The 22,089-nt window shown below is 42.4% G+C and overlaps 1 protein-coding gene across 9 annotated transcripts in view; it reads right to left on the bottom strand.

The window, feature by feature from the left end:
- Window positions 1–22,089, bottom strand: part of VAT1L (vesicle amine transport 1 like) — a 166,069-nt gene that overhangs the window by 73,415 nt on the left and 70,565 nt on the right. For all 9 annotated transcript variants that reach the window (XR_013163995.1, XM_077133662.1, XM_077133658.1 and 6 more), the window contains 3 exons: window positions 18,824–18,927; window positions 17,287–17,342; window positions 13,462–13,656 (listed from right to left, as the gene is read on the bottom strand). Coding sequence is in view for 8 of the 9 variants with exons in the window: in XM_077133662.1 (XP_076989777.1) it covers window positions 13,462–13,656; window positions 17,287–17,342; window positions 18,824–18,927 (355 nt within the window). In the remaining variant the exon portion in view is untranslated. The remainder of the gene's footprint in view (window positions 1–13,461; window positions 13,657–17,286; window positions 17,343–18,823; window positions 18,928–22,089) is intronic.

Raw genomic sequence — 22,089 nt, 5'->3', positions numbered from 1 at the left:
GAGGTTAATTACTCAGAAATGACTATCAACATGGATTTCTTATTTCCTCCATGATCCCCTACTACTTTCTAACTGAACAGAACACAAGAAAAAGGAAAGTGAATAAAATGAACTGATTGGCCACTAAGGTTTATGGTTATGCATGTTTTCTTGCTTTTTTTTTAGTGGGCAGGCACCAGGAATCGAACCCAGGTCTTGGGCATGGCCGGCGAGAACTCTGCCTCCTGAGCCACCATGGCCCACCCTTTCTTGCTCTTTAGTAGAGAATTTTAGTCAATTATACATACACACAAGGGATTTGGAGCCTTTTAATAAAGACTGTTGAAAGGCCTCAAAAAGTTGGTGATTTTTATTTGAAAATACAGTTAACAAAATACCCACCGGCTGGAGTTGGGAAACTTGTGAATGGCTTTGACCTAAAAAACATGGCGGAATGCAGTTTTCACAAATGCCTAAGACACGAACGGAATGAAATGATAAGGACAAGGACGTGAGAGACAACGGATTTCAAGGCAGTCCTTCCCGCTCTGACCAGCCAGGGCATTGGTCACGTTCTAGTGTGGTCAGGTACAGGGACAGCCAGTGTGGCTCGGGCACACAGCTGCCCTGAGTGCAAGTAGCTGCTCGAACATTGTGCTGAGGATGCTCTGATGCCAAGACAGATGCAGGGCGAAAAGACCGAGTTGATAGTGACATCTGCCATGGGCTTGGGCGGGAATGCTGATGACCTGCGAGCCGTGGTTTAGCTAAAGATAAGCACCCTGGACTCGTTGATGATAAGAGATTAAGCAAAACAATTCTGGCACCTGAATTTGATAGAACTCAGATAACAACGCTTTCAAATGAGTCTATGACTAGGAAGCAACACAGAGGAACAAAGTCAGATACAGCATCAAACACTGACTAAAAGGTAAGCCACAGGACATACATTCTTCCCTCACTCTCTTGGCTCTACATTCAAGAAGGCTCTGACCCTTCTGTGATCACTATGCTGTGTACTCTCCCACTCCAGTTCTCACCTCACACTTCAAACTTGACGCTTCCACAGCCTTGAACTTGGAAATAAATGTACGTCTTCCTCTAGCCCTACTGACAATGCTGGTCCAAAGCAAACACTTCTTCCATTTCCTGACCCCACGTCCCCTTTTAAACTAGCATCATAACATACTCCTAACTCCACGAGCCCAAACAAACTTATGGAGTTAGCATGCAGGGAACTTATAACTGTGGAAGGAAAAAGGATGCATAAGAATAAAGCTGAGAATGGACTACATTAAAACAATGACAGTGGCTGTACTTCAGGTAGCGCAATTATGAGTCATCTTTTTTCTTTCTTCTATTTTTCAAGTGATCTCTATTGTAGTTATAAGATATTACAGTATTTATTTTTTAAATTGCTATGAAACATTTATGCTGGGGAAAATAAGCAAAACAAGTACATAAGCAAAGAATATACACAAAAACACATCCAAACTCATAAATACACATGTGATCTTCAGAACTAAACAGCTGGCCTTGAATTCCTGTACCTTGTGTGAAGTACTTTGCTTACTCCCTCTTTTTCAAAACTTTGTTTAATGGTTGTACAAAGGCACCTGTCCTGTCTACCTCTGTGGGTTTGCTGCAGGGCTCAATCCCCAGAAAGGCAAATAAACGCTCTGCAAATAGAAGGTATATGATAGGACATAACCTCCTCAAAGTGTCACGTCTACACTTCCCAGCATGGCCTTACATACAGTAGCTTGGATAGGGAAGGGGCTCATTTGTAGTATATCCAAGCATCAATAAATAAGAATGCAACAAAATTATAACTCAGCTAGTTCATAATGTATAGCCAGCCACTGGGTGAGATGAAGAGGGAGTGGTGGAGCACAAATACTGACCTTAAAGTCAAAGGACTTTGTGTTACAACTTAGCAGGTTGTATGCCTTGGAGGAAGGCATCAGTTCTCCTCACTTTAGGCTTCTCATCTGAAATGTGTGCACAACTGCACCAACCTCAGAGTGTTGCGGTGAGGATCATTTGGCTGTCCAATCCCAAGGAGGAGAACAAGGCTTGATCAACACATCCTCATTCTCACCCAACGGATGTTTGTCGAGCAAACTAACCAAATGATAATGCGTGTGAATATGCTCAGGAAACTATAAAAAATGATTCACGCTTTGGGAAAGAAGTGGAAATGAGGAAACAGTACATTACATACCCAATCCACATCATTTATATAATCATGCAGTTTATAGTTTACATGTTGCTTTCAAATAGATGAGCAGGCAGAGTTCTTTAAAACAGACCTTAAAACTAGCAGGTTATGGATGGTGGTGCTGGCAACACAACACTGGGAATGCAATTAGCAGCATTGAGCTATATATCTAAATATGATTAAAAGGGGAAATTTTAATTGTATATATGGTAACAGAATAAAAAATTGAAAATACTCCATGGAACTACACTACACAGTGAACCCTAAGTTAAACTATAGTTTTAATTTATAGAACAATTATAAAAATGTGCTATCATCAATCATACCAAATGTTCCATACCAATGCCAGGTGTTGGTGGTGGGGTGGTACCTGGGAAGCTTGTATTTTATGTTTGATTGCTCTGTAAACCATAACTTCTCTAACAAAGAAAAAAAAATACAAAAAAAAAAATCTGGCAGGAAGAGAAAAGATTATCATCCCCATTTTACAGATGCAGAAAACCAAGGCTTGAGATGCACATCACCGGTCCATAATCATAAAAGTTAGGAACCAATGAACCAAGGTATTGAAAACCTTTTTTTTCCCCCCAGTGAACCTAGATGTACTCAAGAAGGGTGACATGGCAAACCTTACAAACAGCTCAGATCAAGTTATTCCCATTCCTGGAGGAATTTCAACTGGTGGCTGTGAGCACAACTTCAGGAGAGAGCCAGCTAAGAGTGCAGTCTTGGCTTCTCACCTTTTCCTGGCTATGTGAACTTGCCAAGGTCACTTAATCTCTCTCCGAGCCTCAGCTTTCTCATCTGTAAAATGGGAAAGTATTGGTGCCTTCCATTATTGTTGTAAATCTAGATGTAAATCTAGATGATGCATGTAAAGTGCTCAGCCCAAGGCCTGGCTCGCAGTAAATATCAAACTTCAGCCACTATTGTTGCTTTGCCATTTGTCCAGGGCTCCCCAGGCAGCTGCTCACTTACAGCTTATTAAATGATTAACCAGAGCATGGCACTTTCCTGGCAGCATCACCCTAAATGAGCTAACTGTTTAGTAGTCTGAGACTAGATGGTTATTAGAGCGGAGGAATCCAAACACCAGCATGTGTTTATCGTTTGTGCTGTTAAGAGCTTCTGTTTCATAAAACAGCTCCCACAGATGCCCTCATAAATGAAAAAAAGCATAAGGAAAAGGCAGTAGAAGTTTGTTCTCATTGCAGCAGTGGCAAACATGAGGGCTGGAAATCAAGAGGAAACCAACCCTTGGAGGTTTAATGCAAGACAGAAGGGAGACAGAGTCCCCCCATCCATCTGGTCCCATCTGAGAGTAACAGAGGCTGAATTGTACCAGGTATGTGCCACGTTGTGCCCTGAGAGATTTCCATGCACTGCCTCACAAAATTTTCACCACCATCACCCCCTTAAAGGAAGCACTATTATCATATCCACTTCACAAATAAAGAAAAGGAAGCTTAGAAAAGAAGTGAAGTCACTTTTCCAAGGACCCATAGCTATAACTGGAGGAAGAAGGACTTGAGTCTTAGGCTAAATTTTGTCTCTTCAACCCTGTACAATTCTTAGGCTAAATTTTGTCTCTTCAACCCTGTACAATTCACAAAATATTCTCCCACTTTGAGACTTTATTTGATTCTTACTTGGGAACTAGGGTCAGCTGTTCCCATTTTATAGATGAAGATAATGAAGCTCAGAAAAATGAAGTGCTGGAGGCTGAACAGGCAGGAAGGGGTAGGATTAAGAAAAGCCATTCTTGAGTTTTATGTCCAGATGCTCATCCCACCAGAACTGAGTTACTCCTGCACATGATAACAAGCCCTTATATTACAAAGCGGTTTATGGTTTATGAGGAATTTGACATATGAACTCAATCAATTGTGTAAAAATCACAAAACCCTTTGAGACAACAGGGAATGTGGTAATGCCCCATTTCCAGAAGGTGGGAGTGGAGGCTATAACCACAGCAGGTTTACCTGCCAGCATATGACCTTCATCCATCCATTCTCAGATTTAAATGCATATTCTAATGCTCAAGTTAACCGTGGTGTGCAACACAGTTCTCCTCCTTATCTCACCTAGTGAATAACTTAAAATCTGTGATCCGCACATCAGTACAAATACCTAGTAAAACACTTGGGAAGTCTTTCTCGTGCTACCTTGTAAATAAGACATATAAAGTGATTCTTCCATCAACTTGAGGGGCAAACAAGCTGTGTCAGTTTGAAAGGATTATATGCCCTAGCAAAGCCGTGTTTTGATTCTGATCCATCTCCTAGAAGCTGATCCAGGATTTCTTTTAATCCCTATCTAGCACTGTAGGATGAAAATTTGACTAGATTATCTGCTTGGAGATGTGATGCAGCCAATTGTGGGTGTTAATCTTTGATTAGAGGGAGATGGGACTCCACCCATTCCATGTGGGTCTTGATTAGTTTACTGGAATCCTTTAAAAGAGGAAACATTTTTGGAAAGAAGCTTGAGAGTCATGAGAATCATCAGAGTCCACACAGCCAGAGACCTCTGAAGATGAAGAAGGAAAACGTCCCTAGGGGAGCTTCATGAGAAAAGAAGCCTGGAGAGAAAGCTAGCAGAGGTCACCGTGTTCACCATGTGCCTTTCCAGTTGAGAGAGAAGCCGTGAACATCATCAGCCTTTTTGAACCAAGGTGTCTCCCCCTGGATGCCTTAGATCGGACACTTCTATAGCCTTGCTTTAATTTGGACATTTTCACAGTCTTAGAATTGTAAACTAGCAACTTAATAAATCCCTCCTTTTAAAAGCTGTTCTGTTTCTGGTATATTGTATTCCAGAAGCTAGCAAACTAGAACACAAGCAAGCAGATGTTTCTAACTTTTGGAAGCAGCAGAATCCTTGCCCAAATCATTTTTTAAAACAACCAAGAACAGCCTGCATTGCCTCCTTCCTTGGCTCACAAGGAAATCCAGTTTTGTGATATATTTTCAGTTGAACGACAGGCGTGAGGGCAAGAGTGATCATTTTCTTCACAACAAAAATGTATTTAGAGCTGAGCTCCCAGACTTCTAACAAGGAACATTGAGCTGAGAATATACCTACTCTTATAACACACTGTTCCCTGGTGTGGAGGAAACTGTCTAGTTAGAACCTAAGAGGCAGAGCCTGCACCAAGCTGATGGAAACGCATGCCCTGAGGCCCTGTAGATCTTGCAGGGCCTATGCAGTGTTCTCCTTGGCACCTTGCTAAAACTCCCTGCTCCCAAAGATCTCAACTCCGGGAATATGTTTGCAACACAGTGTAATGATAATGACGAAAACTGAGCACTTCCTCTCTATTAAGTAATAGTTTAAGCACACCTGCATCATTAGGAAGGTATCATCAGCTCCATTTCTCGCCAGTATTTTCCATAAACAAGTCAATGTCAGAGATAAGCCCATGGAACCCCAAAGCAGGGGTTCTTGACTTGGGTTAGGCTATTAGCAAGAGGAGAAATGTTGAGGATGTCTTTGAGAGAAGACCATCTCTGAGTCTTAAAAGATGTAGGAGGACAAGGAAGAGCATAATTTGTGGAGATCACAGAGACTCAGGTTTTGAAGAAAGGCCAGTAGCCTAGCGAGGCTGGAGCGAAAGGTGGGACAAGTGGGAGTTCAGTTTCTACCTCCTCCCTCCCCTCCCCCTTCTCTCAAGATCAGCTTCCCCAGCAATCCACGCTCAGCTCGACAGACCTTTTCCTCTGTCCTTGAACATGCCTACTTGCTGCCTGCCTCTTGGGTTCCTGGGCTTTTGCCCAGGCTGCCCAGATCAAACCTAGACCACCCAACACTGCTTATAGAAGTGTCTGGCTGTTCACTTCCCAGACACTTCCATGTCTCCTGGAGGGCAGATGTAAGTCTTCTCACTTGCAAGTGTGTTTTCAAAGCCTAGCTTGGTGCTCGATACACAGTAGCCAGGTACTCCACCTGGTATTTGTTGAATGGAGGATGTATTAGTTTCAAGTCTCTGTTGTAACAAATTAACACAAGTTTAGTAGCTTAAAACATACAAAGACAACAAAATAATGACTTTCTTACAGTTCTGGATGGTCACAGTCTAAAATGGATCTTACTGCCCAAGATCAAGGTGTCTGCTGGGCTGGGTTCCTTCTGGAGGCTCCAGGGCAGAACACGTTCCTTGACTTCTCCAACTTTTCCAGGCTGTTCTCATTTCTTGGCTCATAGTCGCTGGTCACATTGCCTTTACACCCTCTGCTGCCACTGTCACATCTTCTCTGATTTTGATAGTCCTGCCTTCCTCTTATCAAGACCCTTGTGATTACATTGGGTTCATTCAGATAATCCAGGAAAATTCCCCCTCTCAAGATCCTTAGCTAATTGTATATGCAAAGGTCCTTTGGCTACGTAAGGTCACATTCACAGGTTTCAGGAATTCGGATGTGGGCATCTTGGGAACTGTTACTTAGCTGACCACAGAAGATTAAACTGGCCCAGAGCTGTACCTCGATTTGTTTGGTATATTGGATAGCTCAGAGCAGGGCTGGGGGCAGGCGCCCAGCAGGATGATGCTGATGTATTTGAGCTACGGAAACATACCTGTTTGGACATGCCGGGAGAATGTGGGGGTGAATGGAGAAAGGCGGATATGGCAGGAAAGAAAAAAAATGAAGGTTAATAACATAAAGCAAATATAGAAGTCGCTTCTGAGGCTTCAGTTTCCTCATCTGAAAAATGGAAGAGAGGACCAGGCTGAACAGTTTTCCAAGGCCCTGCAGCCAGGATATTAGTGATGGCAGAGGCCAGGGATCAGAACTCCCCAGATTATCCTCCTCCCATCTCACAAGCCCCCTTCATCCACACTTAAACATCCTTTCTCTCTCTCTCTCTCTCTCTGCATATATATATATATATACACACACACACACATATATACGTATCAGCTTTATTGAGATATAATTCATATAACATAATTCACTCACTTAAAGAGTACAATTTAATGGTTTTTAATGTATTCACAGAGTTGTGCAATCATCAGCAACATCAATTTTAGATCAATTTTCATCACTTCAAAAAGAAATCCTGTACCCGTTAGTGGTCATGTCACATTTCCCTCCAACCTCCCCCCTTACCAGCCCCAACACTAGACAACCACTTTCCAAACAGCCTCTCTCTTGACCCTGCACCTTCTGGCTATTTTCCAGACATCTATTCCATTCAGTGCCAACTGGGAGGCTTATGCTGGCTGTCAGCCTGTCCTACCCACACATTCCTGACCTGGCCCTCTGCATTCAGGCTTCTGCCCTCATAATTCTATTGAAGCTGCTTTCCTGAAAGGTCAACAATGACCCCCAGGTCAAATTCAAAGGCTTTTCCTTCGTATTCACTGACTTGCCAGCAGCAGCCAACACTAAAAACCTGTCAGATGTTCCAGGTAGTCCTTTTGCATTTTCCTGCCTGTGGACACCTCATCCTCTGCCTACTGCGTCAGCCCTCTTCTCTCTGTAGTACAGAGGTTAACTGGATGTAGGACAGAGGTTAAGTGTGATCTGAGGCAACTCACTTCATTTCTGAGATAAAAATGCAGGGGACACGTAATGAGGGATTAGAACACTTTGGCAAAGAACTTCCCTATAGGCAAGACAAAAAGAGAAATCAAAGGAAGGGCATAATTCATATAATTTAATAAGAGATAATCATGTCAGGTTGCTGGGGGGTAGCAACTTTTTTCCTACTTTTAAACATCATTTGGTAGCTCCAATAAAACTTTTTGCAATAATGGGAATGTTTGTCTGTATCTGTTGTGTCCAACATGGTAGCCCCTAGTCACATGTGGCAAGTTAGCACTTGAAATATGGTTAGTGTAAATGAGAAGTAAAATTTACAATTTTACCAAAGTTTAATGAAATTCAATTTAAATATCCACATGTGGCTAGTAGCTTTTGTATTAGACAGTGAAGTCACAGATCTTTGTGCAAATAATGACAAAGTGTTACAGATAATGCCTTTAATCGATTTTTTCAATTGCCAACATCTCCATGTAGCTCTCCGTGTAACATTACACGGTAGATGAGTGAAGACATTTTTCATCAGAGGCCCCAGCTATCTACATTCCAGGTATGTATCTTTCCACCAATCACGCTTGAGGTCAGGGTAGGCCATAGGGAATTGAGAGGACTGAACAGCTAGCTTCATGCTCTTTAGGCCACATTATCTAACAGCGATCACCCCAGCCAGAATTTCAGCTTAGGCTCCTTTGCCTGGCAATGAAAGTCTCCACGATTTGATTCCATTGAACAAACCCATCTTATTTCCACGTTTCAGCATGCAAACTTTGCTTTGGTTAGCTCAGACTTCTTTCTCTACCCCACCTACTGCACACCTGCGTCTGTGATTTAGTTCACGATACCCCTTCTGCTTGTAAAGTCTTTTTTTACCCCCAATATTGTCCAAGTAATTTCTAGCTTGCTAGTCCTACCCAAGCACCACCTCAATCTAGAAACTGTCTCTGGACATCAATTTTTACTTTTCTCATCTCTCCATTTCCCAAATTTGTTGCAATTAAAATACAAATCCTATACATATACATACATTAACACCAAGTTATTCTCCAATTGTGTCTTAGTTTTGTCTCAGCAACTAAATCTTAAACTCGGGGACAGTGAACATTTTGTTTCCCTCTTCAGTAGACTTTATACCCTAAAATAGTGCTAGCATAGAGCATGTTCAAGCATGTCACTGCTGCTTAATAGACAAATGTATGTATTTTTCATTCTTCCTACTCTTAACTGATCGGAAAGGTTAACTTTTTGCACCTTAATGTACAGTTGAACTTTTGGTATTTGGCAGCAAACTGATGCTGCAGTGTAGCTGTCGTGCCTTGAGTATTAAATTTATAATAAAGTCAAAGACAGATGACTGAAAAGAAACCCTAACCGTTTCTGAAATTATTAAATCTTCTAGTTTGAGTACTCAGAGAGCCCAAGAAAATTTCTTTTTAAAACCTATGGGCTTTATAGCCCACAGATGAACTTATAGTGTTGGCCTGAAAAGCAATTTTGTGTGATCATTTACCAGAGGGGAAGGGAAGAATCATCACAGTCCTCCTTCAGGGGCCCACGAGCAATAAGCATGCTATATTCTCTTCAAGCCCAGAAGAGCTGTGTGGGCTTGACAAATAGCTGAGTTTGGCCCAACTGCAGCTCTAAACAGATGTCTGTAAATATTGCAGAAAAGAACTCTCAGAAAGGTGGTGGGTGTTACTGATGAGTAGTTGCGGAAGCTTTTGTTGGCAAACATGCAGCAACCGCCTGTCTCCGCTCGGCGGAGGCCTAGCCTGCCATGGGGATCTATAATTTCTTTGTTTTGCTGGTAACTATCATCCAAATACGGCCTCTTTTAAAGCAGTGGTTCTCCACCAGGGGTAATTTTATTCCCACCCCCGAGGGGACATTTGGCAATGTCTGGAGAGATTTTGGGCTGTCACACTGAGAAGGGAGCTGCTACTGGCCTGTGATGGGTAGAAGCCGGGGTGGTTGTAAACATCCTACAATGCACAGGGCGGCCATCCCCAATAAATAATTTTTCATCTCAAAATGTCAACAGCGTTCAGACTGAGAAACCCATCTTAAAGTAATAATATCTGCATTTACTATAGTTTGTTCACTCATTCCTTCGTTCTTTCATTCATTCAACACATATTTATTGTTAAACAGAAAATATCCAGGTAGTCATTTTTCTGTGTGTTTATGGACTCATTGATTCATTTAGGTAAAACATAATTATCCAGCATTGACTGCCAGGTACCAGAGCCTCGAACAACATGGTCAAGTCTTTCCTCACATAGGGTTAGGAGTCTGATGGAAGGGAGACAAGGCTCTATACAAATTAACAAATAAATGAACAAGGTAATTCCAACTAGTGATAAGTACAATGGAGAATATGGCCAGGGTCAAGGGAGAGGATGACCTTGGCAGGGATGCTGCTTTCGAGGGAAGATTAGGGAAGGCTTCGGTGTATAGGTCACATTGAAGTTGAGACATGAACGATGAGAAGGAATAAGCTTGGCAAATATCCAAAGGAGATGTGTTAAAAGAGAGGAAGCAACAGGTTCAAAAGCTTGAAACAAGAAAGGCTTGGGTGGGTTCAGGGTTCAGAAACAAGCAAGTTGCAAAAGCTTGGAAGGAAGAGGCAAGGCAGCCAAAGCAAGGTCAGACTGGGCAGGACCCTCCAGGCCACAGTAAAAAATTTAGACTATAATCCAAGTGGAGTACAAAGCCATGGGAGGGTTTTAAGCAAGGTGGAATGTGATCTAGTTTAGGTATTGATAAGACCACTCAGCTGAGCAGAGACTGCATGGGAGAGGAGCAATCAGGAAATGAGGGACCAGTCAGGAGGCGAACTATAAGACGAAATGCAGCTTATACTATGGTAGTCCTTATCGTCCTGATTGGGATAATGGAGGATGGGAATTGGAAGATACTTTTCTCCACTCTGATTCAGTATGCACTACTCTTCAAATCCTACCCCCTCCCCTTCTGCTGGGCCCCCAGATCCGTAAGACGACAGGAGCTGTTTGTGCAGCGCTCCCTTGGTAATGAGACAATCCCCACATCTGCACTGAGCCATCTGACCCCAGCGCTGCTGTTCCACAGGGAAAATGGAACAGAGGCTTCCTCCTGTTCAGCCTCTTGTTTATACTATCTCAGTAAGTGATTAAAGGCTCAGCTGTTATTTCCACTTTGGTTTGTTGTGTTAACTGACCACCTTGACACTCAGCAGCTCAGCTCTCTCCAGGTCAGCTCAGCTCTTCTTGACAGCAGCACCTCCTGACTCGGACCCTTCAGTGGCTCCCCTTGGTACTTAGAGTTAAATTCAAATTCCCACCTGGCCTGCTAATCTGTTCAGGTTTAGCTTGCACCACACTTCCATTCCTTGCCTGGCAATGATCCAGGGAACTGGCCACATACCCCTTCACTGAATTCACTGAGGTCTTTCCTTCCTCACCCCTTTGCCTTTGAAGGTCCCTCTGCCCAGAATGCTCTTATTCCACTTTTTTTTTTTACTCTTTCATGTCCCAGCTCAAATGATACTTCCTCAAAGAACCCATCCTTCTCTAAAGTTACTCTGTGGCAGGTATTCTCAATGGGAACAACATCACTGCCAGAAGGGTGAAAACTGGCTTTAGGGAATAAATGTCCTATTCTTTTTATGTATAAAACATAAACTGTACATAACAGAGACATCTGTGGTTTTAAATTTCAAGGGGAATGATTAGTGGAAAAATTCTAAAAAGGCTCTTTGGTGGGGAGAAATAATAAAATCAAGGTTGAAAAACACTGCTCTGTGGAAACTAAGTCTCCTCCCCACAACACATACCCTAATTGATCTCCTCCTAAGCACTTAACCCAGTTGGCAAATACCCTGCTTGTTTTGTTCACTTGGATTTTCTCTGCTTCTTCTCTTCGCCCTGCCCCACACCCCTCCAGACACACACACATCTACCCTGAAGGTAAGCTCCATGAGGGCCAAGGATATTGGCCCTTCGCTACTCACTGCATCCTCAGCATTTGAACAATGCTGGGCATATAGTAATTATTCAATATTTGGTGATTGAATTATCATTGCCATGGTGGAAAGTCCTATTGCTTAAAAGACTCATTGGGTCAATTGGGACCCTCTTGAATTTTGTAGGTCCCTTTGGGCACTGAATTCCATTATAAGTTCCCTTTTCTGCCCCATGGACAAGTTATCCTCTTAGCCTTGGCCTTGACTACTGCCAGTTTTCTCTCTTTCCTGACCACTGAAAATCTAGGAACAAGGCAGTCCAGCCTTTCTCTTTTCTACTGAGATGTTGTGGTGTGTGTACCATATGGACATCTAACTTATTAAATTAAAAACATTTTCAAGAAAATTATAACAGGCCAACCATCTCGGAAATTACACAACAGAAGGTATGCATAATTATCTGATTTAACTTAGTAATAAATTGAATCACAGCAAGCATCTGCAATGGAAAAAAAGATGGGAGGAAAGCAAACCAAAATGTTAGCATTATGCTAACCAAAATGTTAATCTCTGGGATGTTGGACTTATTGTTTACTCTCTCCTTTTGGTTAATTTATGAATTTCATTTAATGAACATCCGTTACTGTCACAATAAGAAACAAAATATTTTGGTGATGTCAGAGAGTCATATATAGATACACTCCTGGTCCATGGATCCCAGACCAATCTTTTTTGACACAGTAATTCCCCCCAAAAATTCTGGGATTTCTATGCTTAGAGAAGCTATTGGATTTTGGCCAACTTAAGTCTGTTTCAGCCTCATTTCCAGGAGGACAACTACTTTCTGTTCCAGAGAACTTAGTGTTTGTTAGATTTTCCAAGGTGTCTATGACCCCCAAAAGCACAAAAAAGTACTTGCATTCTAAGACATCTCACTCATGAAAAAATACAAAAACCACACATCCCCGCATATTTAAAAATATTTTGGGGGTTTCATGGCACCCCAGGTTACAAAAATATGACTTAGAAGGATTTCTTAATGAAATGCTTCCTGAAACCAAAGGCAGGTCTCTTCATTTTCTCCTTATGGGTAGCTCTCATGGCTTTACTTCCCAAATACCAAACCTTATTTGCTCTTGATTTCCCAGGCCATGTCTCCTCCTAGCAAGACCCGTTTGAAGCAATACAAAAAGTTCATGCTTTGGTATCCTTAGAGGTATATTAAGGGTTTTTAATCTCTTTGTAGCCAAGGAATGGTTCCCAATACTAGAACTTTTTGCAGATCACTTAAAGGAAAGACTCAATGCAATGCTGAACCAAGCAATTCAGTCATAATTACAACACCCTTCATGACAGCTAACAATGTCTTGCAGGGCCCAGTGTCTTTAGGGTGAGCACATGAATCATTCCAACTCTGGGCCACTGTCTGGCCTGACCAGAATCTCCTACGTAGGCAAAAGGCAACAATACCCGTGACCATACAATAACATACACATGACCATACCGCAACATACATGCAGTCTTTTAACCCAGGTGAAACTTACAGTGATACAAATTTGTTGGCCCACCTGGGAAGAATTCCTGACACACCTGGCATGCCAAGGCAACATGGTATAAGAACCATTAGATAACATAAAGTCTCCCATACATCTGAAGCACTATCCTCATTGAAAATAAACTTAGAAGAAAATCAGTTAGTAAAATAACTGTATCTGGCTGCCCAAACATTCCTGGACTGAAACGATGAAGCTATTTTCTAGGGAAAAACACATTCTTACCTCCTCTAGGGCCCATAAAGAGTCAACCACAGGCTTAATCTTCTTCTGGTTGTAGAGCCCTATGAGTTTGTCCACCACTCTTCGAATGAGGCTCGCACGGCCCTGTTTGAAGAGCAGGTTTAAAAGGGAAAACCCTGCGATGACTTTGTTCTCTTCATACAGCTTGATGGGATTCACTTTCTCCACCTGCCACCACTAGAAGGAGAAATGGCATTGGGTTACAAGGACTCAACGACAGCCACCGTCACAGTACGGCCAATGTTGGCAGAGACTACAGGGGGAGGAAGAGGCTGCAGTTGGGTAGATTCCAGCTGGGCCAAAAAGTTACCTCCTGTGGTGGATTTTTTTTAAGCATTTTTAAGCACTGCTATGGGTACATGGTAAATGGTGGATAGTGATGCTCGTGATAAGTCCAGGTTCTGTGTGGGAGAGAGAGACCTCTACAAAAACAATTACTAGGTCATTTGTAATTGTAATATTAGGGTATATGTTAGCATCATTGGCTCTGGAGCTAAATTCCATGGAGCTGAATCTTGGTACCACTTGCTTGCTTTTATTCTTTGTGCCACAATATTCTCAACTGAACAGAGAGGCATGATATTGCCTCCGAGGCTTCCTGTGAGAATTAGGTGTAAAGCTTTGGGCCAGGCTTAGTAAATGGTGGGCTAGTGATGGGCTTGTAGATGGAAGTGGGCTGGCAGAGAACTTTACAAATTATAATGAGGACATGGTAGAGGTAACAAACTCTGATTGCAGGAATAACAAGACCAAAGTGGGAGAGATGGGTAGGAATCCATCAGATGAAGTATAGGGAAGTATAATATAGAAAGAAGGAAAAGTATGGTGTAATGAAGCCAAAGTGTTGAGGCTAAGTCAGTGGTTCCCAACTGGGGACATCTGGCATTGTCTGGGGGCATTTTTGGTTTTGATGACTGAGGAAGAGTTGGTACTATTGGCAGCTAGGGGGGCCGAAGCCTGGGACACTGTTCAACACACTATATAGTCGCCCACAGACATGAATTATCCAGCCTCAAATGTCAATAGTACTGAGGTTGAGAAACCTTGGATTAACTATTTGTATGAGCTATGTGCAACTGGTAAATGTGGCTGCCTCCTTTCCAACGTCTCATCTTGCAGACATAAAAATAAGTAACCCATTAATAGTCTACAAAAATGATTATCCAACTGCTTTGCTCTGATTTCCTTTCTTTTTCTTTGGTGTTTCTTATAGTTTAATAAAAACTTCCAGTTTCTGGAAGTTCTAAGAGGTGAAATGCTTAATATCAGTTTTAATAAAGAAGACAAAAAGCAATGCAATGAGTACTTAAGCATATTTATAATATTTATGCTACCAGCATCTTTATTTTTAACGTGTCTTTATCTAAAAAGGATTGGGGAAGCTCACAAAAGTGAAAGATTTTGATTTTTTTTTTAATGTAGAAAAATCATGTTGTTGGGAAATAAAAGTAAGGATGACAGGTTTAAAACAAGGATTAGGTTCATACGTGGAATTTTTTTTTCCCAAAGTACGTTCCACAAGGGCTGGGGTAGTTTGAGGAGAGTGATGGACTGCTTGCAGTGAAAACAAAAGTGGAGAATGATTAATAACTTGATTAGCAGTGTATCTGCGATGCCTCAACAAATGTCTACAGAATGAATTTTTGCTGAATCCATAATAGTTGTGGTTAAGAGAGTTCTGGAGCAAAATGCCTGCTTTTGAATCCCAGCTCGTCTACTGACCAGCTGTGTGACTTTAGGCAAGTTACTTAACCACCCTGTGCATCAATTTCCTCACAGTACCTCACGTGATCATCATGAGGAGCAAATGTGTTAATATATATAAAGTGTTCAGACTAGTGTCTGGCACACAGTAGGTCCTCTGCAAACACTAACTGCTTTCATCATATCCTTAAGGTGGAAAGCAATTTGATTTAGTGAATAGGAACTCTCAATTTGGAGTCAGGCTGCTTTCTAAATGTCAGCTTCACTTGTTATTGTCATCATCATTATGGTTTGAAAGCAAATGGCATGTTTGACAAAGAGGGAAGCTCCGGCTCTGGGTGGGTGGTGGGGGGTAGTTTTAAGGTGGAAGACAATTAAGATAGCAGAGCTAGAAAGTGCTACATGATTCCAAGTAGGCCTTTTATTTCTAAGCTCTCTTGAATGTATAGAAGAAAATCCCTTTCCAGAGCCTTCTAGAACAAAGTCACCATCCCATAGCTTGGCATCAAAGATGGCTTCTCTTCAATTTGCTTCTAACTGACCAGCTAACATTGGACCAGACCTCTGAAAGGGAAAAGCCTTCATTCTTGAACTGCAGGTGCAAAGCTTCGGGGGGAATTGGTACCCCGGTTTCAGATAGGGGAGTCTCAGCCTCCACCATGCCTGTTTTCATGAATGCCTTCACTGAACACAGACACGCTGCAATTATTTCATTAACACTGGTGTGTTGTGATTGCGCATTTAGGAAAGAAAGGGAAAACATTTCTTACAATCGTGTGTAATTTGGGACCAATTTGGTTACCCAGAGCAGCCTGTCAGATCATGTTAATTACAACCACCAGAACAAAACAGCTGTGAGTGGTACCAAGCTCATCTTAAAGGGACACACTCAAGTAGACCCCATACTTGCTGCTCCTGTAGATTCCTCAGATGATACGATCCTGGACCCTGGTTTTAAAGGTCAGATGCAGAGGAAGGCCCTTTAATGCTAATCTCACAAGAACAGGGGGTATTATCCATTCCAGAATCAAGGAATGTTTGAGGGTGAAGCTTTTGGCAGCCAGTTTTGGCACTCTGGGAGCTGCTCTTAGAAGACTGACCACCACAGCTTTCCCTGGCAACCCTATGCAAAATGTTTCCACCCATCTTGCTGTTTTCTATCCCATCATTTTGTTTTTATTCCCTTCAGAGGTTTCACAACCATTAATCATGCTATTAAGCTTTACTTATTTTGGGTTTGTCTCTCTCATTGGAATGTAAGTGCCACAAGGACCAAAAATACACCTGTTTCATTTACTGGGATATGCCAGTGCTTGGACCAGTGATACAAATAGTAGGCATGCAGAAAATGCTTGTAAAGTGAGTAAGTCAATCACTGCTGCACTAGCTGGATAGAAGGCTGGGAAGAGAGGAGACAAAAGTAGGAACTTAGGAGAAGCAGGGAGTCCCTGTTTTGGTAAGGTAAAAATCAAAGCTCAAACCCAAATTAGTTGAGTTCCATTGTGTAGCTCTAGATGAGAATCGGAGTAGGTTCTGTGGGTTGAGTGCCCAGATGTGCAGCATCTCAATCTCAAAGTATGCATCATATTCAGAGTATGGTCCTTTAGAACAGTAGTTCACAAACTTGCCCATGTCTAAAATCACCCAAGGAGCTTACTAAAATTGTAGGATCCCCTGCCACCCTGTCCAGAGGCAATTCAATAGATGAGGGATACAGGGATATTTCAGGTATCCTAGAGACCTGGCAAGAGAGTGGTCAAAGGGGAAAGTGGCCTCTCCATGGGGCAAATAAAATGCACCAGTGCCAAGTTCAATTTTAGACAATAATTCAAAGCCCCAACACCCAATCAGTCTCCGTAAGATAAAAATGCAGATTTCTCAAGTTTCACTGATACTCCCACCTCTCTGCTTCATTTAAAGAAAATCAACCCAATGCTGAGTTTTGCCCACTTTTAATGAGCACAGCAGGAATTTAGGTTTTATTGCAAATGAATGAAGCTCAGGAAAAACAAAGAGGATTAGGTTAATGGCCTTAGAAGGAAGAGCTCATAACATGCAAATCAATGTATCACAATAGTACTTTAAATGTGCACAGATACTTACTGATTTTGCAAAGCTAAAGAAGCTCTTGGTCTCCCCAGTCACCATGTTGGATGAACCTGAAAATGGAGAATTCCCTCATCAAGCAAATGCTAATGAAAAACAACATCTCTTGTTATGCATGGGAGAATGGCACTGACTGGTCCCAACAAGGCAAGAACTTGAAAACAAATTTAATTCAGCTTTAGAAAAATGAGGGGAATGGAAATGTGTGGGTGGTATCAAATTGGTTATTCTAGCCAGGTGTCACTGGATCAAAGAGGAAGTAGCATTTCTTCCTGTTAACTGTTTCATTATTTTGTGAAATTAGACATGTAGCACAAGGATCCTTTGTAATTTAGGGCAGTATTTTAATAACATGATCTGTTGCTGAAACATTTTTTTGGTTCTGTTTTTTGGACACTGAGAAAAAAACTCCTATATAAACCTACTTTTCTGTATCTGAATATGATTCCTGGACAAATGAGAGGCATTGGGCAGTAACTGGGTTGAATCTGGACACTTAGGTGTGGGAGGAGTTGGACCCGTTTAGATCAATAGAAAAATGGGGTACAATGAGCTCCAGAAGAAGGCAGGTTCAGAAGTCAAGGAAATGGTGTGGCCAAGGTGTCAGCTCCAAAGACAAATGGTGCAAGAAACTGAGACTTGTCCATTGGAATAAGAAGGCAGATCGGGAGCAGAGTTGGGGAAGATCCCCTAATATGTTCACACAAAGACAAAAGATTCCATTTTGGAAGTTCTTGAGGCGACAAAAAGGCTCTTACCAGAGTTGGGAAAGTTTAGATTCCACAGTGATGCCTTTTCAACAACTTTTTGCTTTGTTCCCAAAGATTTGGGGGTAAATCCTTCTCAAAGAACTGCTATTTAATGAAAAAGTCTGTATTTTAAACTTAATTAGCTGGTTCAATAAACCACTGCTCTGCTTCCTGCAGTGACTACCACCAGATGCCACAATACCGGGCTTCCATTACTTAGTAATCAAATAATCAATGTAATTAATTAGATATTTATATTAGCACAGAAGTGAGAGGGGAATCAGTGGACCAGACATGTGTTCCATTCACTCAGGGCTCGCGTCTTGACTGGGACACAAAGGAGTAGCTTAGAGGAAGGAGAGTCTGTACTTAGTATCTTCATCTGCAACAGGTGAAGAACCTCCCTTAAACCCCACATTGGAGCCATTCTTCTCCATCCTACTGAAAATCGTTCTTTCCCTCATTTTCTAAACTTCCTCTGAGGCCATCAACATTTTCTACCTGTATCACCTTCTCTGGTTCAAACTCCTTAATGGTTCTATGTAGCTATTTTGGTGATTTCATTGGCTTGGCCATGCCATGAAATCAGAAATAGTAGGGCAGTTGAGACATGTCATTTCTATAATAGAAAGCAACCAGCAGCAATATTATAGAAAATAATATAAAAATCAAACATCCCCAATCCCACTACCCCAACACATTGTAACTTTTAGAGCCTTTGTCTGCAAGCACACACACAGTGATCCCTATCATTGGCCACGTCCCTGACTTTGCTTAGCACTCACCATATAAAATGTAGGTTCCCAGTGGTTTGAGGAGGCTGAGACCTTTCCCAGTGTTATCTCCACAGAGGCAATCCAAAACGATGTCCACACCTTCAGCACAGATTCTAAGTGGTGAGAAGACAAAGCAAAATACTATTAAAAAAAAGGGGGCAAAGTGGTCAATGCTTTTCCCTTTCTTTGTCATATTGTTTGACTCCAAATCAAGAAGAATCAGAGCTCTGGGAGTGGCGAAAGCCTGGGAGGTGGATTTGCGCTCCTGGGTCTAGCTGTTAGAGTTTTACAAAGCAAGAAGTAGCTCAGAATTGGGCATGCGGGATATCTCGGGAACATTGATTGGCTGCCCTACATACGGACCTGTTGCTCTATCCTCTGGTTCTGCAGAAATAGGCACAATAATCCAGCCTTCAACTCAAGTAACCCTCAGAGTGGGTTGAACCACCAGCCCAGAAGCCATTAGAGCAAAGGTGTGATAGCTCTGACCTTTCTAGAACACGTCTCACATTCATAATTATGGGCCCAGCACAGTGCTGAGCCCATGGTAAGTCTCATCCCATTTATGCCTCTTGCCAACCCTCTGACTCAGGGGCCACTGTTATTTTCACCTGAATAAGGAAACTGAGGCTGAAGTGACTTACCCTAGGGGCTCAATGCAGAAACCAGGAGGACCCCAGTTTAATCTATCACATCCAGAACCCGGGTAAAATTCCCCAGAAGTGGAGTAGGATTTTATAGGGTGAGCTGTGGTCATCCCTGAAGTGACCACCATTGCCACTTCTAGGCCACAAAGGTGCCCAGCAGGGGCTGAGCAAAACTGGGGGCTGCTCCACGGTCGTCTCACTGGAAAGAGACCCTGCAGCTCTGTGCATATTCAGGCAACCTGTTCTTCCTCACACCTCTCTCAGTATTTCTATAGCTGAACCAGATAGGACAAGGTGTGCACCTGTACAGGGGTCAAATAAGACACAGTTTTTCTCTCTCCTGACTTCATTCATCATTTTGAAAGCTCAGAAGTGGGGGAGGGGGTGATGGGAAGGCAGGGGAGACAGATTCTAGAGAGGAGAAGCCGGGTACAGCAGATGACATTCACCAAGCCCAGAGGGTAAGGATGCTTTTACCATTTCTGTCAAACTTTTCAAGCAGACATTGTTCCTGCTGAGGTTAGAAATGTACCTTCAAAACTGTATGTATTCAAAGCATTCATGTGGGAATTCTGTATTTCATATAAGATTGTTTGGTAAACCTACAACTTCTCTAACAACAACAACAAAAAAACCCCACAAAACTTAAAAATCCCCCATTCCTATTAGGGGTCAAGATTGAATTGGACTCAGTTGGATCTATTTTAAATGCTCCAGGCACCCCCCCCACACACACACACACACACATGCACACAGCCTTGGCAGCGACCATTCCTTGTCACACACACATGTACAAACACCTTAGCAGCTCCTTTTAATGGAACAGAGCTGGAACTAAAGACCTCCCTTCGCTCACCAGAGACACAAGGATCAATCTCCTTTCCTGATACCCCTGATTTTTGGAAGCGTCTGCCCTGCCTACATATATATCATCGTGATTACAGGAGAGTGGAGGGGGTGGAGCAGGGAGCCAAATGCAATGGTTCTTAGATCTGCCTTCTGCTGCTGTTAACCCCTGCAGATTTAAAAAACGTACACAAATAATCCTAGCTCAAGAATTCTACGGCCCATATTCAGCAGCAAGGTATTTTGGAATTGCTGACCCAAGACTTTTGTGCCTGTCTTTCCTTGGTTCCCAACTCTTGCCCCATTCTTGAGAACACCACACACCTCATTGCTTCCCACGCACATGGGTCAGTGATGAATTTCTCAGAAGCAGTGTTTGGTTCCAGTAGGGCCACTGCTGGGAGATACCTTTTGACCTTGCTAAGACATACATTCCTTTTTCTTGTGACTTTCATCTCTAGTTGGATCCTTGGCACTCCACTTAGCTCTTCTGTTTCTGAATTCCTTTTCTCTGAGAACTCTTCTGGGCCACAGTCTCAACCAACACTTCTGTTGGTAATGGAGGGATGAGATTACTTCAGAGTGCTGGGCACCGTGCGTGGTGCACAGTGGGCTTCTCGAGACAGCTGAGTGCTGTGCTCAGTGCACAGTTGGACTCCCAAACAGAGGGCCGAGTGCAGTACCCAGCACAGACTAGGGTACTCACAGAGGGCCAAGCACAATGCCTGGCACAGATGGGGCTTATCAATAAATGTTTACTATTAAGGCTCCCACATGTACTTAGCAACACCACCTCTTGGAATCCTTTCTTGATCTCTTCCTCTGTTTTCCCCTAGGAGATTAGACTCTCATTAATTTCCCCTCATATTTTGATTAGCACCTATGAGGTACCAGGCATTCTGGAAGGGGCTGAAGATGCAAAAGAGCAGGAGGTAGGCATGATCCCTGCCTTTTCTGAGCTAGCACTATCCTACCACACCTCAGGCTGGCATCTGTAGACTCAAATCATTTAGACAAATAGGAGATCCCCCTGTAGTGCTATTTTGATTCTTTTCTCTACGGACTTTACATTCCTTTGGCACAGGGACTGCGTCTCATCTCTATTCCCCCAATTTCCAGAGGCAGCTCATAGCACTCACTCAGCAGATGCTTGAAGAGTGTGAGATTTTAACTTATTCCAAGTCCAGTTCCCCCTTTCCCTGGCCCGTTGGATAAACTCCTTGAAGGTCTTACTCTCACATTATATTTATCTTGTTCAAAGAAAGTCATTACTGCTTCCAATACTCATTATCTAATATCAACAAAAAGGAAAAGAAATCTTGGCGCCATCTTTTGGTATTTTGCATAGGAGCTCAGTGACCATGTCCTGTTCTCCTTCAAAATATCTGTGAGCTCTGTCTTTTCCTCAGCACTTCTATTACTTGTTTTTTGTTTTGTTTTTTTCCTTTCTGATTCTGACTGTTCCTTCTCTCATCCAATCTTTACACTGTGGTCAGACCCATTTTTTGTGAACTCTTATTTCATTATATCTCTCAATTGCTTCAAATCTGCAAAAAACTTCATGCTTCTCATAATCCAATTTTGACTCCATTTAAGGGCTTTCAAAGAGCCTGGTCAATCTAGCTCAGTGGTTCTTGACCAAGAGCAATTTTGCCTGCCCCTCCTGGGGACATTGGGCAATATCTGGAGACACTTTTGGTTGTGATAACCGGGGTCTGGATGGAGCTGCTAATGGTATTTAGTGAATAAAAGCTGCTAAATATCCTGCATTGCGCTGGATAG

The sequence above is a fragment of the Tamandua tetradactyla genome, chromosome 16, assembly GCF_023851605.1.
Source record: "Tamandua tetradactyla isolate mTamTet1 chromosome 16, mTamTet1.pri, whole genome shotgun sequence".
In the NCBI taxonomy this organism is placed as follows: Eukaryota; Metazoa; Chordata; class Mammalia; order Pilosa; family Myrmecophagidae; genus Tamandua; species Tamandua tetradactyla.
The sequence above is the reverse complement of the archived record's forward strand: the minus strand, read 5'-3'. Positions and strand labels throughout refer to the sequence as shown.